Source organism: Chlorocebus sabaeus, chromosome 26 (assembly GCF_047675955.1).
Source record: "Chlorocebus sabaeus isolate Y175 chromosome 26, mChlSab1.0.hap1, whole genome shotgun sequence".
Taxonomy (NCBI): domain Eukaryota; kingdom Metazoa; phylum Chordata; class Mammalia; order Primates; family Cercopithecidae; genus Chlorocebus; species Chlorocebus sabaeus.
Genome location: NC_132929.1, coordinates 41,091,541 through 41,106,841, shown reverse-complemented (window position 1 = coordinate 41,106,841; position 15,301 = coordinate 41,091,541). Strand labels below are relative to the sequence as shown.

Below are 15,301 nucleotides of genomic sequence, written 5' to 3'. Positions count from 1 at the left end.
CTTCCAAGTTCAAGCAATTGTCCTGCCTCAGCCCCCTGAGTAGCTAGGATTACAGGCGCATGCTACCACGCCTGGCTAATTTTTGTATTTTTAGTAGAGATGGGGTTTCACCATGTTGGTCAGGCTGGTCTCACACTGACCTCAGGTGATCCACCTGCCTCGACCTCCCAAAGTGCTGGGATTACAGGCGTGAGCCACTGCGCCCTGCCTAAGTTTTGTATATTTTGTAGAGATGGGGTTTTACCATGTGAGCCAGGCTGGTCTTGAATTCCTGAGCTCAAGTGATCCGCCTGCCTTGGCCTCTCAAAGTGCTGGGATTACAGGCGTGAGACACTGTGCCTGGCATATACTTTACTCTTGACTTAACTAAAGTTTAAAGAGAATTGATCTGGAAAAATTAATTTGAGTCATTTTGGATAAGCATTACTATTCATTTATGTCTCTTTCTTTTTCTTTTTTTGAGACGGAGTCTCACTTTTGTTACCCAGGCTGGAGGGCAGTGGTGCAGTGGCAGCTCACTGCAACCTCTGCCTCCCAGGTTCAAGTGATTCTCCTGCCTCAGCCTCCCAAGTAGATGGGATTACAGACGCACACCACCACGCCTGGCCAATTTTTGTATTTTTAGTAGAGATGGAGTTTCACCATGTTGGCCAAGGTGGTCTCAAACTCCTGACCTCAGGTGAGCCACCTGCCTCAACCTGCCAAAGTACTGGGATTACAGGCGTGAGCCACCGCACCCGACCTATACATTATTCTTGACTTAACTAAAGTGTAAAGAGGATTGATCTGGCAAAATTAATTTGAGCAATTTTGGATAAACATTACTATTCATTTATGTCTCTTTCTAAAGGTACAGCAAATCCTAAAGTCACTTTTAAGATGTCAGAAATAATGATTGATGCTGAAGGAAGGGTAAGTATAAAATGCTGAGTTGACCTTCTGTGTCATTTGACTAATCTGTTCAGCCCAGTAGGGTTCTTTGATACACTTTTTTGTTTTTGGACTTGCTGAACTTGCTGAGATATCTGTGGATCATGATTTTAGACTGACCTAATTTTTTACTTACAAATCATCCTGCTGGTTCATAAGATGGGAATATGGGGATATGCATATTAACCACTCCTTTCCAGTAGTTTTTCTGTTTGCCTTTATTCTCCAGATTAATGTTAAAAGAAAAAAAAAAGGTAGTTATTGACTGGTTACCTTTTGTGGTGGGTAGATGTCTGTGGTGCATTAAATATCCCACAGTGGCCAGGCGCGGTGGCTCAAGCCTGTAATCCCAGCACTTTGGGAGGCCAAGACAGGCAGATCACGAGGTCAGGAGATGGAGACCATCCTGGCTAACACGGTGAAACCCCGTCTCTACTAAAAAATACAAAAGAAAACTAGCCGGGCGAGGTGGCGGGCGCCTGTAGTCCCAGCTACTCCGGAGGCTGAGGCAGGAGAATGGCGTAAATCTGGGAGGCAGAGCTTGCAGTGAGCCGAGATCCGGCCACTGCACTCCGCCTGGGCGACAGAGCAAGACTCTGTCTCCGAAAAAAAAAAAAAAATCCCACAGTTGACTTGTACTACAGCTTTCTGTTTCAACAGCCAAATGCTTATAAGCTGCATGCACACAAGACTAGCTAAAAAGCAGTCTTCTCTTCTAGACTTTTTTGGGGTTTTTTTGAGTTTAAGAGTGGAGGTTTAACAGGCAAAAGAGAAAAGAGGATAGCTTTCTCTACTGCAGAGAGAGAGACTCCTGAGTCAGTCTTCCTCTTCTAGGCTTTTTTAAAAACAGCTTTACTGCGATATATAACTCACATGTAATATGATTTATTTAAAGTTTAAAATTTAGTGGCTGTTGGTATATTCACAGAGTTTTGCAACCATTACCACAGGCAATTTTAGAACATTGTTATTACCTCAAAAAGATACCCTATACTTCTAAGCCATCATCCTCCAGCCTCCTCATATCCCCCAGCACTAGGCAACCTTTTTTTTTTTTTTTTTGAAATGGAGTTCCGCACTGTCACCCGGGCTGGAGTGCAATGGTGCAATTCTCGGCTCACTTCAACCTCTGCCTTCTGGGTTCACGTGATTCTCCTGCTTCAGCCTCCTGAGTAGTTGGAATTACAGGCACACACCACCACATCCAGCTAATTTTATGTATTTTTAGTAGAGACGGGGTTTCACTATGTTGACCAGACTGGTCTCAAACTCCTGACCTCATGATCTGCCCACCTTGGCCTTCCAAAGTGCTGGGATTACAGGCATGAGCCACCGCGCCCAGCCTAGATAACCATTAATCTACTTTCTATCTCTATAAATTTGCCTATTCTGGACATTTCATATAAGTGGAATCATACAATATGTAGTTTGGTCTCTTTGACTTAGATTGTTTTCAAGGTCCATCCATGTTGTACCGTGTATCAATACTTCATTTATTTTTAATTGATGAATAATACCTTTATATGGATATACCATATTGTATTTATCAGGTGATGAACATTTCGATTGTTTCCGTTTTATGGCTATTAAGAATAATGCTGCCATGAGTATGTATGTAACAGTTTTTGTGTGGGCTTACATTTTTATTTCTCTGGAGTATATACCTACAAGTAGAATTGTTGAGTCATTTGATGACTATTTTTTTAACCTTTTGTGGAACTAAAATGTTTTTCCAAAGTGGCTGCACTATTTTATTTTATTTTATTTTTTGAAGAAAGTGTCCAGCCTGCCTAATATGGTAAAACCCCTCTCTACTAAAAATACAAAAAAAGAGAAAGGTCTCACTTTGTCACCCAACCTGGAGTACGGTGACACAGTCCCACTCAGCCCAGCCTCAACCTCTCAGGCTCAAGTGATCCTCCTGCCTCCGCCTTCTAAGTAGCTGGGACTACAGGCACACACTACCATGCCCAGCTAGTTTTATTTTTTGTAGTGACAGGATTTCCCTGTGTTGCCCAGGCTGGTCTTGAACTCCTGGACCCACGTGATCCTCTCACTTCAGCCTCCTGAAGTGCTAGGATTACAGGTGTGAGCCACCACACTCAGCATGCACTATTTTATATTCCAACCTCCTCATATCCCCCAGCACTAGGCAACCTTTTTTTTTTTTTTTTTTGAGATGGAGTTTCGCACTGTCACCCGGGCTGGAGTGCAATGGTGCGATTCTCGGCTCACTTCAACCTCTGCCTTCTGGGTTCATGTGATTCTCCTGCTTCAGCCTGTATGAGATTTCTAGTTTCTCCACATTATCACCAACACTTCTTGTTGTCCATTATATTTATTATAGCCATTTGATTGTGGGTTTGTTTTTTTTTGTTTTTTTTGTTTTTTTTTGAGATGGAGTCTCACTCTGTTGCCCAGGCTAGAGTGCAGTGGTGCGATCTCTGCTCATTGCAAGCTCCACTTCCCGCGTTCATGCCATTCTCCTACGTCAGCCTCCCAAGTAGCTGGGACTACAGGCGCCCACCACCACGTCCAGCTAATTTTTTTATATTTTTAGTAGAGACGGGGTTTCACGTTACTAGCCAAGATGGTCTTGATCTCCTGACGTCGTGATTCGCCTGCCTCGGCCTCCCAAAGTGCTGGGATTACAGGCGTGAGCCACCGCGCCTGGCTGCTGTTGTGTTTTAAGTGGTATCTCATTGTGGTTTTGATTTATATTTCTCTGATGGCTAACGATGTTGGGAATCATTTTCTGTGTTTATTAGCCATGTATATATTTTCTTTGGAAGACTGTCTATTCAGATCCTTTGCAGTTTTTAAAAATTATTTATTTTTTACTGTGTGTTTGCTAGACTTTTAAAAGAAAAAAGTTTGCTTATCCGGCCGGGGCTATTTCTTTAATATATTACACAAATGGGCCGAGCACGGTGGCTTATGCCTGTAATCCCAACTATTTGGGAGACAGGCAGATCACTCAGGTCAGGAGTTCGAGACCAGCCTGGCCAACATGGTAAAACCCCGTCTCTACTAAAAATACAAAAATTAGCTGGGCGCAGTGGCACATGCTTGTAATCCCAGCCACTCAGGAGGCTGAGGCAGGAGAATCACTTAAACCCAGGAGAGAGAGGTTGCAGTGAGTTGAGATGGTGCCTGAGCAACAGAGTGAGACTCTATCTCAAAAAAACAAAAAACCCCATCATATATACATAATTACAAATATATATGTTATACAAATATATTTTAGGCTGGGCACACTGGCTCATGCCTGTATCCTAGCATTTTGAGAGGCCAAGGCAGAAGGATCACTTGAACCCAGGAGTTTGAGACTAGCCTGGGCAACATAGGGAGACTCCATCTCTACAAAAAATTTAAAAATTAATATTTTATTTAATTTCATTGCAAGCACACACCTTACCTGTAGTCTCAGCTACTCAGGAGGTTGAGGCAGGAGGATCACTTGAGCCTGGGAAATTGCGAAGGCAGTAAGCTGTGATCAGGCCACTACATTCCAGCCTGGACAACAAAATGAGACCTTGTCTCAAATATATATATATGCACACACACACATATGTATAAATAAAATATGATTACTGTGTGTGTGTATATATATATTTCTAGGTGAAATATAGGGAATTAGGGACTATTATTTTTCTGGATACCCGAGTTTAAGGTGATTAAAACTTGATTTTACCAGTTATTATCAAGTGTTCTGTTAGTATCAACTAACAAAGAAATAGACTTTTAGGATGTGTTAAAAGTGCTTAGAACTTTTTTAGGCACAAAAAGTGAGTACCAGTATAGGTAACCCAGAATTTACTTCTGGTTTTGTTACATCCTTTGTGCCTTTTTAATACCTAACTCTGGAAAAATTTCCTGCTTTTTGGATAATTGTTAAAGTAGACTAGCAAGCTAATTATTTATCTAAATCTTCTATAACTAGATTCTTTTTTTTCTTTTTTAATAGATTATGGATGTCATAGATAAGGAACTAATTCAACCTTTTGAGATTCTGTTTGAAGGAGTTGAATATATTGCCAGAGCTGGATGGACTCCCGAGGGAAAATAGTGCGTATGTTAAATTGTTACTTCTTTATAACTAATTTAGGATCCAGAGCTTTGGAGTATTTGTGCTGTTAGGTTTGCCTTGTAGTTGGAGCTGCCTTCACATGTAAATTTGCAGTACAGTTATTACTGCACAAGGCATTTTTCTTGAATTAAATGGATTTGTGCATTTGTAACCCTATAAGCATAGGTGCACTGCAGTTTAATTCTGTCTGTATACTCAGCCAGTTATGGTTCACAGTGTTATTTGTGATTAAATTATATGACTTGAAGGCTCACACATAAATGTATATTTTTTAAAATTGTATAATTGTAGAGCTTTATATGAGGATTATTACAAATAAATAGCTTCTGTGTCTCAGGTAGACAGCAGTAGTTTCACAAGACTGGCATTTGTTGACATTGATACTAAAGGGAGAAAACTTTTTTTTTGAGTCAGGGTCTCGCTCTGTCACCCAGGCTGAAGTGCAGTGGTGCAGTCATGGCTCACTGCAGCCTCAACCTCCTTGGCTAAAGCTATCCTCCTGAGTAGCTGGGACTACACGGACATGCCACCATGTCCAGCTAATTTTTTTCATTTTTTGTAGAGACGATGTCTCATTATTTTGCCAGGTTGGTCTCAAAACTCGTGGGCTCTAGTGATCCTCTTGTTTCAGTCTCCCAAAGTGCTGAGATTACAGGTGTGAACCACTGCACTTGGCAGAACTTTTGTTTATATAGACAGGGTCTCTCTCTGTGTCACCCAGAGTGTAGTGCAGTGGCATGATCGTAGCTTACTGTAATCTTGAAATCCTGGCCTCAAGCAGACCTCTCACCTTGACCTCCCAAAGAGCTGGGATTATAGGCTCATGCCAGCCTACAGGGATAAAATACTTTCACTGGCCAACTGTGGTTTTAGACATTTCAAGAAAACCACTTTTTATAAATTCTATTCAAGCTTAAAGTGTATTTTTAATTAACTGTTTGTAAGTGATAATTTAATATACACTAAAGCAGTTCTTTCATTGTGATTATAGATATAATTGATAGGTGCCAAATGAGATATAGGAGGATTCTTTTTCTGATAGCTTGCTTTATTTCTGGTTCTTCTCTTTTATTTATTTAAATAGTGCTTGGTCCATCCTACTAGATCGCTCCCAAACTCGCCTACAAATAGTGTTGATTTCACCTGAATTATTTATCCCAGTAGAAGATGATGCTATGGAAAGGCAGAGACTCATTGAGTCAGTGCCTGACTCTGTGACGCCACTAATTATCTATGAAGAAACAACAGACATCTGGATAAATGTATGCATTTTTTCCTGTACTTGTTTAAATATTTTCTCAGAATGCTAAAGCAAATGAAGTTATATAGCAAACTATCAAAATCCTTTTTTTTTTTTAATTTTAAAGGGACCATGTTATTTCTTTATATGAACAATTCCAATTCGAGTGATGGTTCCAGAATGGAATGGTTTGTATTTAATAGATAGAAAGTAGGTGCCATTGAAATGACATCTCCTTGGCCTCAGATTTGTTCGTGGAGATAACAGATATTAAATACACAGCGTCATCAGTGCTTCTGAGAGGACTTCATGAGTCTGGTCTAGAAAAGACTTTCTCTTTTCTGTTGGCAAACTGTACCAAAATGTACCAATTTTTAATTGAATTTTGAATTTTCCGATTTAGCAGAAAAGTTTAAATAAGATACAAAATAAATAAAGTCATTTCACTTCCTAGCTGAATATAAGTTTAAGCTTCATATGATTTGCCTATAAATACCTGTTTTCCCCTGAACTATTAGAAAAATTATCTTCGGAAAACAAAAGTAAAAAAAAATTTACCTCATCTTTCTGTAACAAGATTTATTTTATTAAACAAACCTTGTGCCATGTTTCAAGGATTATAGAGATGTTGAGTAAGAAAAAACTTTTCGTCATATTTTCCTTTTTACTCCATTTGAAAACATTTACTTCTCAGTGGATGAAGTCTTTGACTAAAGTAAAATAAATCTGAAAGCCCCAAGCAAAATTTATTACTGTAAATACAGCATTCCTGTGGCACTGATGGTTATTTATATTTCAAAGTATATTTATCAAGTAATTTTTCTTATAGCCTAATTGAATTATGTAGTATTTTCATAATCTGTATAGTAAATTTAGCTATTCATTTTACAGATCCATGACATCTTTCATGTTTTTCCCCAAAGTCACGAAGAGGAAATTGAGTTTATTTTTGCCTCTGAATGCAAAACAGGTTTCCGTCATTTATACAAAATTACATCTATTTTAAAGGAAAGCAAATATAAACGATCCAGTGGTGGGCTGCCTGCTCCAAGTAAGAAATCCATTTTATTTTTAAAAAAGAAAAAATGTTGGAAGCAGAAGGTGGGAGGGACAGGGGAATGTATCTTTTGCATGCTTTGTAAGCATCAAATACTTGCTTCATTAAACTTAATATGTAAGTTAAACAAAAATATAAATACATGTATGTGTAAAAAACACAGGACAAAGTTCTTAATGGATTGACACGTATTATAAAGTATTAATAGTGAATAATCTGTAAGTAGCAGGATTACTGATTTTTACTTTCTACTTTTGCTTTGACTGCAATTTTTAATTTGTTTAAAGTGAGCCCATTTAGAAAAAACTATTTTTGGCTGAGTGCAGTGGCTTACACCTGTAATCTCAGCACTTTGGGAGGCCGAGGCAGGCGGATCACCTGAGGTCAGGAGTTTGAGACCAGCCTGGCCAACATGGTGAAACACCATCTCTACTAAAAAATGCAAAAATGAACCGGGCGTGGTAGTGTGCACCTGTAGTCCCAGCTTACTTGAGAAGCTGAAGCAGAAGAATCGCTCAAACCCAGGAGGCGGAGGTTGCAGTGAGCCAAGATCACGCCACCGCACTCCAGTCTGGCGACACAGCAAGACTCTGTCTCAAAAGAAAAAAAAAAAGACAACACTATTTTTTAAATGTTATGTAATTATTAGATATTTTTACACACTAGGTGTTTCTTATACTGTGCACATCTACACTGGAGTTAATTTATAGTTATAGGTCTTTGGATTGATATAATTATGTTGCCCAAAGTAAAATTAAATATTATATCAGCTGAAGTTAATTTTTCTTTAAAAAGTGGTTTTCCTGTCGAGCGCGGTGGTTCACGCCTGTAATCCCAGCACTTTGGGAGACTGAGGCGGGCGGATCACTAGGTCAGGAGATCCAGACCATCCTGGCTAACATGGTGAAACCCCGTCTCTACTAAAAATACAAAACATTAGCCAGGCGCGGTATCGGGCGCCTGTAGTCCCAGATACTTGGGAAGCTTAGGCAGGAGAATGGCATGAACCCGGGAGGCGGAGCTTGTAGTGAGCCGAGATCACGCCACTGCATTCTAGCCCAGGCGACAGAGCTAGACACCGTCTCAAAAAAAAAAAAAAAAAAAAGGTGGTTTTCCTTAAGTGGTGGTTTTTCGTCTGGAAAATATGATACAGAATGGATGCATAAGCGTAGAAAAAGTGAATGGGTACATAGAACACTTTTCCTGAGTTTTCCTAAAACCAAGTTACAGTTCTCAACTGTAATAATATAGTTTGTTTTAGAATAGGAGGCACTTTATGGTAAGTTATGTTGTATGCTTAACTCCATTTGTAACTTAACAGATTCAGCATGGCCCTTTTTAAAAATTGTGGAAGAGGTCCGAGCGTGGTGGCTCACGCCTGTAATCTCAGCACTTTGGGAGGCCAAGGCGGGTGGATCACAAGGTCAGGAGATCGAGACCATCCTGGCTAACACGGTGAAACCCTGTGTCTACTAAAAATACAAAAAAAAAAAAAAATAGGTGGGCATGGTGGCAGGCGCCTGTAGTCCCGGCTACTCGGGAGGCTGAGGCAGGAGAATGGCGTGAACCCAGGAGGCAGAGCTTGCAGTGAGCTGAGATCGCACCACTATACTCCAGCCTTGGTGACAGCAGGAGACTCCCTCTCAAAAAAAAAAATTTTTTTTGTGGAAAAATGTACATAACAAGATTTAGCATTGTGACCATTTTTCCATTTTTAAGGGTATAGTTTAGTGACATTGAGTATATTTATATATTTTTTTAATTAATTTATTTTTTTGAGACAGAGTCTCACTCTGTCACGCAGGCTGGAGTGCAGTGGTGCTGTCTCAGCTCACTGCAACCTCAGCCTCCCAGGTTCAAGCAGTTCTTCTACCTCAGCCTCTCGAGTAGCTGGAATTACAGGCGTGTGCCACCATACCCGGCTAATTTTTGTATTTTTAGTAGAGACAGGGTTTCACTATGTTGGCCGAGCTGGTCTCGAACTCCTGACCTCATGTGATTCACCAGCCTTGGCCTCCCAAAATGCTGGGATTACAAGCGTGAGCCACCGCACCCAGCTGATTATGTTCATATTGTGCAACCATCACCACCATCAGTCTCCAGAATTTTTTTCATCTTCCAAAACTGAAACTACCCATTAAACAGTCACTTTCTATTACCCCCTTCTCCCCAGCCTCTGGCAGCCACTTTCTGTCTCTGTGAATGTAACTACTCTAGATGTCTTATTTAGGTGGAGTCATACAGTTTTTGTCCTGTTTTTGACTGGCTTATTTACTTAGCCTAATACCCTCAAGTTTCATCCATTTTGTAGTGCATGTCAGGATTTCCTTCCTTTTTAGAGCTGAGTAAGATTTCGTTGTATGTATATACCACGTTCTGTTTATCTGTTCGTCGGCACTGGGGGATTGGTTCCATCTTTTGGCTATTGTGAATAATGCTGCTGTGGACATGGGTGTACAAGTATCTGTTCCTGTCCCTGCTTTCAGTTCTTTTGGGTATGTACTCAAAAGTGGAATTTCTGGATCATACGGTAATTCTATTTTCAGTTTTTTGAGGGGCTACCATACTGTTTTCCATAGGAGCTACATCATTGAAACACCAACGGTCGTGGCTACCGCTGCCCCATTTTACATTCCCACTAACAGTGCACAGGGTTTTAATTTGTCTACATTCTGGATGGTACTTGTTATATTCTGCTTTTTAAATAATAGCCATCTTAGTCTTTCTTGCTCCAAGTCATCCTCCTTTACCTTCATATCTACTTCATTTCCTTCTTCCTCCTCTTTGCTTTCTTAAGAGCTGTAATGTAAAACAGTTAGTGTTTATCTATGTTAATCTTGTAATTTCTGTCTATAGTATTTAAAGTACTAAATCGATTTTTTAATTTTTTTGTGCTCCTTGAGTTTACAATTTTTTAAAAAACTTACGTGAAAGCCTAGGAAAGTCACTAGTGCTGTCTCTCCTCCTAGGCCTGTCATCAGCTGTCACTCCCCACAGCAATAGATACAAGCAGTGAGGAAAAGAGAAATGATTTTCCCTTTTTAAGCTGTTCCTATAGGCCACTGAGAGAGCCTTGTCAAGACAAACGGTCATAAAAACAAATGAGTGCTGGGTGTGGTGGCTCACGCCTATAATCTCAACACTTTGGGAGGCTGAGGCAGGCAGATTGTTTGAGTCCAGGAGTTTGAGACTAGCCTAGGCAACATGGCAAAACCCTGTCTCTACAAAAAAAAAAAAAACTAACCAAGTGTGGTGGCATGAGCCTGTAGTCCTAGCTACTTGGGAGGTTGAGGTGGGAGGATCACCTGAGCCTGGGGAGGTCAAGGCTGCAATGAGCTATGATCGTGCCACTGCACTGTAGCCTGGGCGACAGAGCAGAACAGGAAGAAAACAAAAACAAAACGAATGGGACATGTTGACATTTACTATGGTAAACACTTACCTGGGTAATTGTTTGGCAAATGAAGAACAATCGTATTAAACATTTTCTTTTGTGGGTTTTAAAGTAGTTTGTTGCACTTTTAGAAGAAATGCCTTATTGAAATAGCTGATATGGCTACCTCAGAAGTGCCAGGGAGTCAAGCCAGTCCTAACCCAGTGCCTGGGGATGGATTGCACCAGGCTGGTTTTAATGCCTTTATGGCCAGTCATGTGATGGTCTTTGTGGGAGTGAGACAGGGACCCCAGCCTTGCAGCTCTGGACCCTGGCTCCCTGAATGCCATAATAACATATATTTGAGTGGCAAAGCTGTACCCCTCACAGTGGCCAAGAGCCAGTTCTCCTGTTCCTCCAAAGCCCACACTTAGAAGATAAAGCTGGCTCGGTACAGCAGTCGACCCAACTTCCACCTAGCACTGGGGTGGAATAGAGGTATTTGGGTCTCTCTAGCCTGTAAATGTCATACTTTCAACTAACTACTGAGTTTGGGGTTGGGGGGAGTATCCTGGCAGAAATATCACTGCATTGCCCTGGACCTCCTTTTTTACCCCAGTGTCTAAGGTACAAGGGTACAAGTAAGAAGGCTGACCAGCACCTTTAACACTGACTTTATTTATTTTTAAATCTGAAAATATCTTGGGAAAGTTTTACAAAAAGAAAAAAAGAAATCAACAGAAACAAGTTATGGAAAAAAAACAAAAATAAAAGAAATGCTTTGTCAATCCATTAGACTTCTTTGTTGGTCTAACCAAAGGTTCAAGAATACAGGCGCTTTTGAGTTTTCTTCTGGCTTTGCCAAAAAATCTCTTTTGCTATTTTTGCATTATCTAAATAGATCATTCCATTATTATTCCAAAGTATTGTAAAGACTCATAACTTGGATTTTTTTTTAACTGTAGAGTTTTTTTTTATTGAAGTGAAATTCATAAAACATTAAGTTAACCATATAAAAATAAACAATTCAGGCCCATGCCTGTAATCCCAGTATTTTGAGAGGCCAAGGCGGGAGGGCTTTAGGCCAGCAGTTCAAGACCAGCGTGGGCAATATAGTGAGACCTCATTGCTACCAAAAATAATAATTTGCTGGGTTTAGTGGTGTCTAGTCCTAGCTACTCAGGAGGCTGAGGTAGGAGGAAAGCTTGAGCCTAAGAGGCGAAGGCTGCAGTGAGCTGTGATCATGCTGCTGCACTCCAGCCTTAGCAACAGAGTGAGACTCTGTCTCCAAAAAAATAAAAACTAAAAATAAGCAATGCAGTGGCATTTAGTACATTCACAATGCTGTGTAACCTCTGTCTAGTTCAAAAACATTTTTATTACTCCAAACATAACTTTTTGGAAAAAAGAGTTTAGAGTACTGTTCTTAATTGTTTCATTTGCTAATAGTCTGGTATAATGTACTGAATTATAATTATATTTGTCTTCAGGTGATTTCAAGTGTCCTATCAAAGAGGAGATAGCAATTACCAGTGGTGAATGGGAAGTTCTTGGCCGGCATGGATCTAATGTATGTTATTTTATTCTACTGATATGTTTGGTCAGTATTACTGTGTGAATGCAGTGCTAAAAATGAGTGTAATTTAATATGACCCCGGTATTTTTTTTTCCGAGACAGAGTCTTGCTCTGTCGCCCAGAGCTGGAGTGCAATGAATGGGGTGATCTCGGCTCACTGCAACTTCCGCCTCCCGGGTTCAAGCAGTTCTGCCTCTGCCTCCCAAGTAGCTGGGATTACAGGCAGGTGCCACCACACCCGGCTAACTTTGTTGTATTTTTAGTAGAGACGGAGTTTCACCATGTTGGCCAGGCTGGTCTCAAACTCCTGACCTCGTGATCTGCCCGCCTTGGCCTCACTTTACAGGGCGTGAGCCACTGCGCCCAGCCAACCCCAGTATTTTTTAAATACTAAGTTAGGGCCTAAAATTACTCACGTTGTTGAAAAGAAATAATCTTAGTTTAAATTATAAATCTCATTTATTTTATAGCCCTTTTATAGATGTGTTCCTAAAGGTTATTTTCTTTTCTTTTTTGTGAGACAGGGTCTTGCTCTGTCACCCTGGCTGTAGTGCAGGGCACAATCATGGCTCACTGCAGTCTCAACCTCCCAGGCTGACGATCCACCCACTTCAGCCCCTGGAGTAGCTGGGACTACGGGTGTACACCACCACAAGCTAATTTTTAAATTTTTGGTAGAGATAGGGTCTCATATATATTGATTGGGCTGGTCTCAAACCTAAACATCTACTACACCTAAACATCTACTACTTGCCCCTACGTTTATCAGTTTTCTTTCATGTCATGTGTACTTGTGATTCGTTAGTTTGTCTTTCTCTCTTCTCTATTTTCTTTTTCTTTTTCTTTTCTTTTTTTTTTTTTTTTTTGAGATAGAGTCTCACTCTGTAGCCCAGGTTGGAGTGCAGTGGCATGATCTTAGCTTACTGCAACTTCCACCTCCTTGGTTCAAGCAATTCTCCTGCTTCAGCCTCCCGAGTAGCTGGGATTACAGGCATACACCACCATGCCTGGCTAATTTTTTTATTTTTAGGAGAGACAGGATTTTGCCATGTTGGCCATGCTGGTCTTGAACTCCCAGGCTCAAAGGATCCTCCCACCTTGCCACCTCCCAGATGTGAGCCATCGTGTCCTGCTCACCATTTTCTTTTCTTTTTTGAGACAGGGTCTGACTTTGTTGCCTAGGCTGGAGTGCAGTGGCACAGTCTTGGCTCACTATAACCTCTGCCTCCTGGGCTCAAGCCATCCTCCCACCTCAGCCTCCCAAGTAGCTGAGACTACAGGCACACACCACCACACCCAGCTAATTTTTGTATTTTTTGTAGACAGGGTTCCGCCATGTTGCCCAGGCTGGTCTCAAACTCCTGAGCTAAAGCATTTCACCCACCTCAGCCTCCCAAAGTGCTGAGGTTACACGTGTGAACCACCACGCCTGGCCAAGCCCACCATTTTAAAATGTATTATTGCTCCTTGATGAGAAAGGGACATATTCATAGTTTTAGAGCCTAGCAAAAGTTGTAAGTTAGCATATGGTTTGAAAAGTGACTTAAAAATCTATTACAGACTACTTGTATCTACATTATAAATTGCATTTACTGCCTGGGCACAGTGGCACACACCTGTAATCCAGCCCTTTGGGAGATGAAGGCTGGAGAATTGCTTGAGGCCAAGAGTTGAGTAACAGTTTGGGCAACATATAAGACCCTGTCTCTGCCAAAAATAAATAAAAAAAAAAATTAGCTGGGCATGGTGATGCACACCTGTAGTCCTAGCTAGTTGGGAGGCTGAGGCAGGAGAATTGCTTGAGTGCAGGGAAGTCCAGGCTGCAAATGAATTATGATCATATCACTGCACTACAGTCTGGCTGAAAGAGTGATACTCTGTCTCAAAAATAAATAAATAAATAAATAAATAAATAAATAAATTGCATTTACTTCTTCTGAAGTAGTGATTGTCTTTCATTCATCTGTTTATCTTACCCCACAAATTTAAACTTTAATCCACCACCTGCAAAGAGTGATGGGCATTTATACAGAGCTTACTTAGATTGATAGGGAAAAGGAAGGAAGTCTACCCTCTGTTTTATTCTCAGTACCAATTCAGTGAATTCTTTAAAGAAAAAAAAATTGCCTTTTTGAAGTACCTTGCATTTGTTGCAGCTGTCACTTGGATGATCATATTCATGAGATGCCTAGGGACTCCATCCTGTATGTGTGTGACACATACAGTTGAGGTATGCTGCCAGGATTTAGTGAAGGCCTAAGTGTGGTTTCCTCAAATTGACAGGAATATTTATTGAAGGATTATGTTTACTGACTACTGTAAAAATCACTTGTAGTTTCTAAAGTGATTAAGGAGACATAATGAAGATCCAGATCCCAGGTTTGTTTTTGTTAGTAAAAACTTTAGAGTATCTGCTGGGCATGGTAGCTCAAACTTGTAGTTCCAACACTTTGGGAGGCCAGTGTTGGGTTATCACTTATGCCCAGGAATTTGATACCAGCCTGGACAACATAGTGAGACTCTGTCTCTGCAAAGAAATTTTTTAAATTAGACAGGCGTGGTAGGGCATACCTGTAATTGCAGCACTTTGGGAGGCCAAGGCAAGAGGATGGCTTTAGCCCAGGAGTTTGAGGTCAGCCTGGGTAACATAGGCAGACTCCATCTCTACCCAAAAAAAAAAAAAAGTCAGTCTGGTTATGGTGGTGCATGTCTGTAGTCCCAGTAACTAAGGAGGCTGAGTGGGGAGGATTGCTTTAGCCTGGGAGATTGAGGCTGCATTGAGCTGTGACCACAATACTGTACTACTGTACTATAGCCTGGGTGTCAGAATGATACCTGCCTCAAAACAGCAGCAACAACAAACACTTTAGGGTATCAAGATGGACCTTTAAAGTCTCATTTCCACCGAGATCCTCATGTGGCCTTCTTGTTATATATCCAAATAAATTTTGGGGTTTTATTTTTGTTTCCAAATATTTTTTTCTGTTGAAGGACCTTGGATGTTACTGTCACCTAAGAAAAAACTCTTATTGTGG

General features: G+C 40.7%; 1 protein-coding gene across 6 annotated transcripts in view; it reads left to right on the top strand.

Annotated features, from left to right (window-relative positions):
• Nucleotides 1-15,301, top strand: part of DPP8 (dipeptidyl peptidase 8) — a 75,262-nt gene that overhangs the window by 32,553 nt on the left and 27,408 nt on the right. For all 6 annotated transcript variants that reach the window (XM_008016229.3, XM_008016230.3, XM_008016226.3 and 3 more), the window contains 5 exons: nt 851-912; nt 4,898-4,998; nt 6,105-6,282; nt 7,152-7,311; nt 12,181-12,260. In XM_008016229.3, coding sequence (XP_008014420.1) covers nt 851-912; nt 4,898-4,998; nt 6,105-6,282; nt 7,152-7,311; nt 12,181-12,260 — 581 coding nt within the window. The remainder of the gene's footprint in view (nt 1-850; nt 913-4,897; nt 4,999-6,104; nt 6,283-7,151; nt 7,312-12,180; nt 12,261-15,301) is intronic.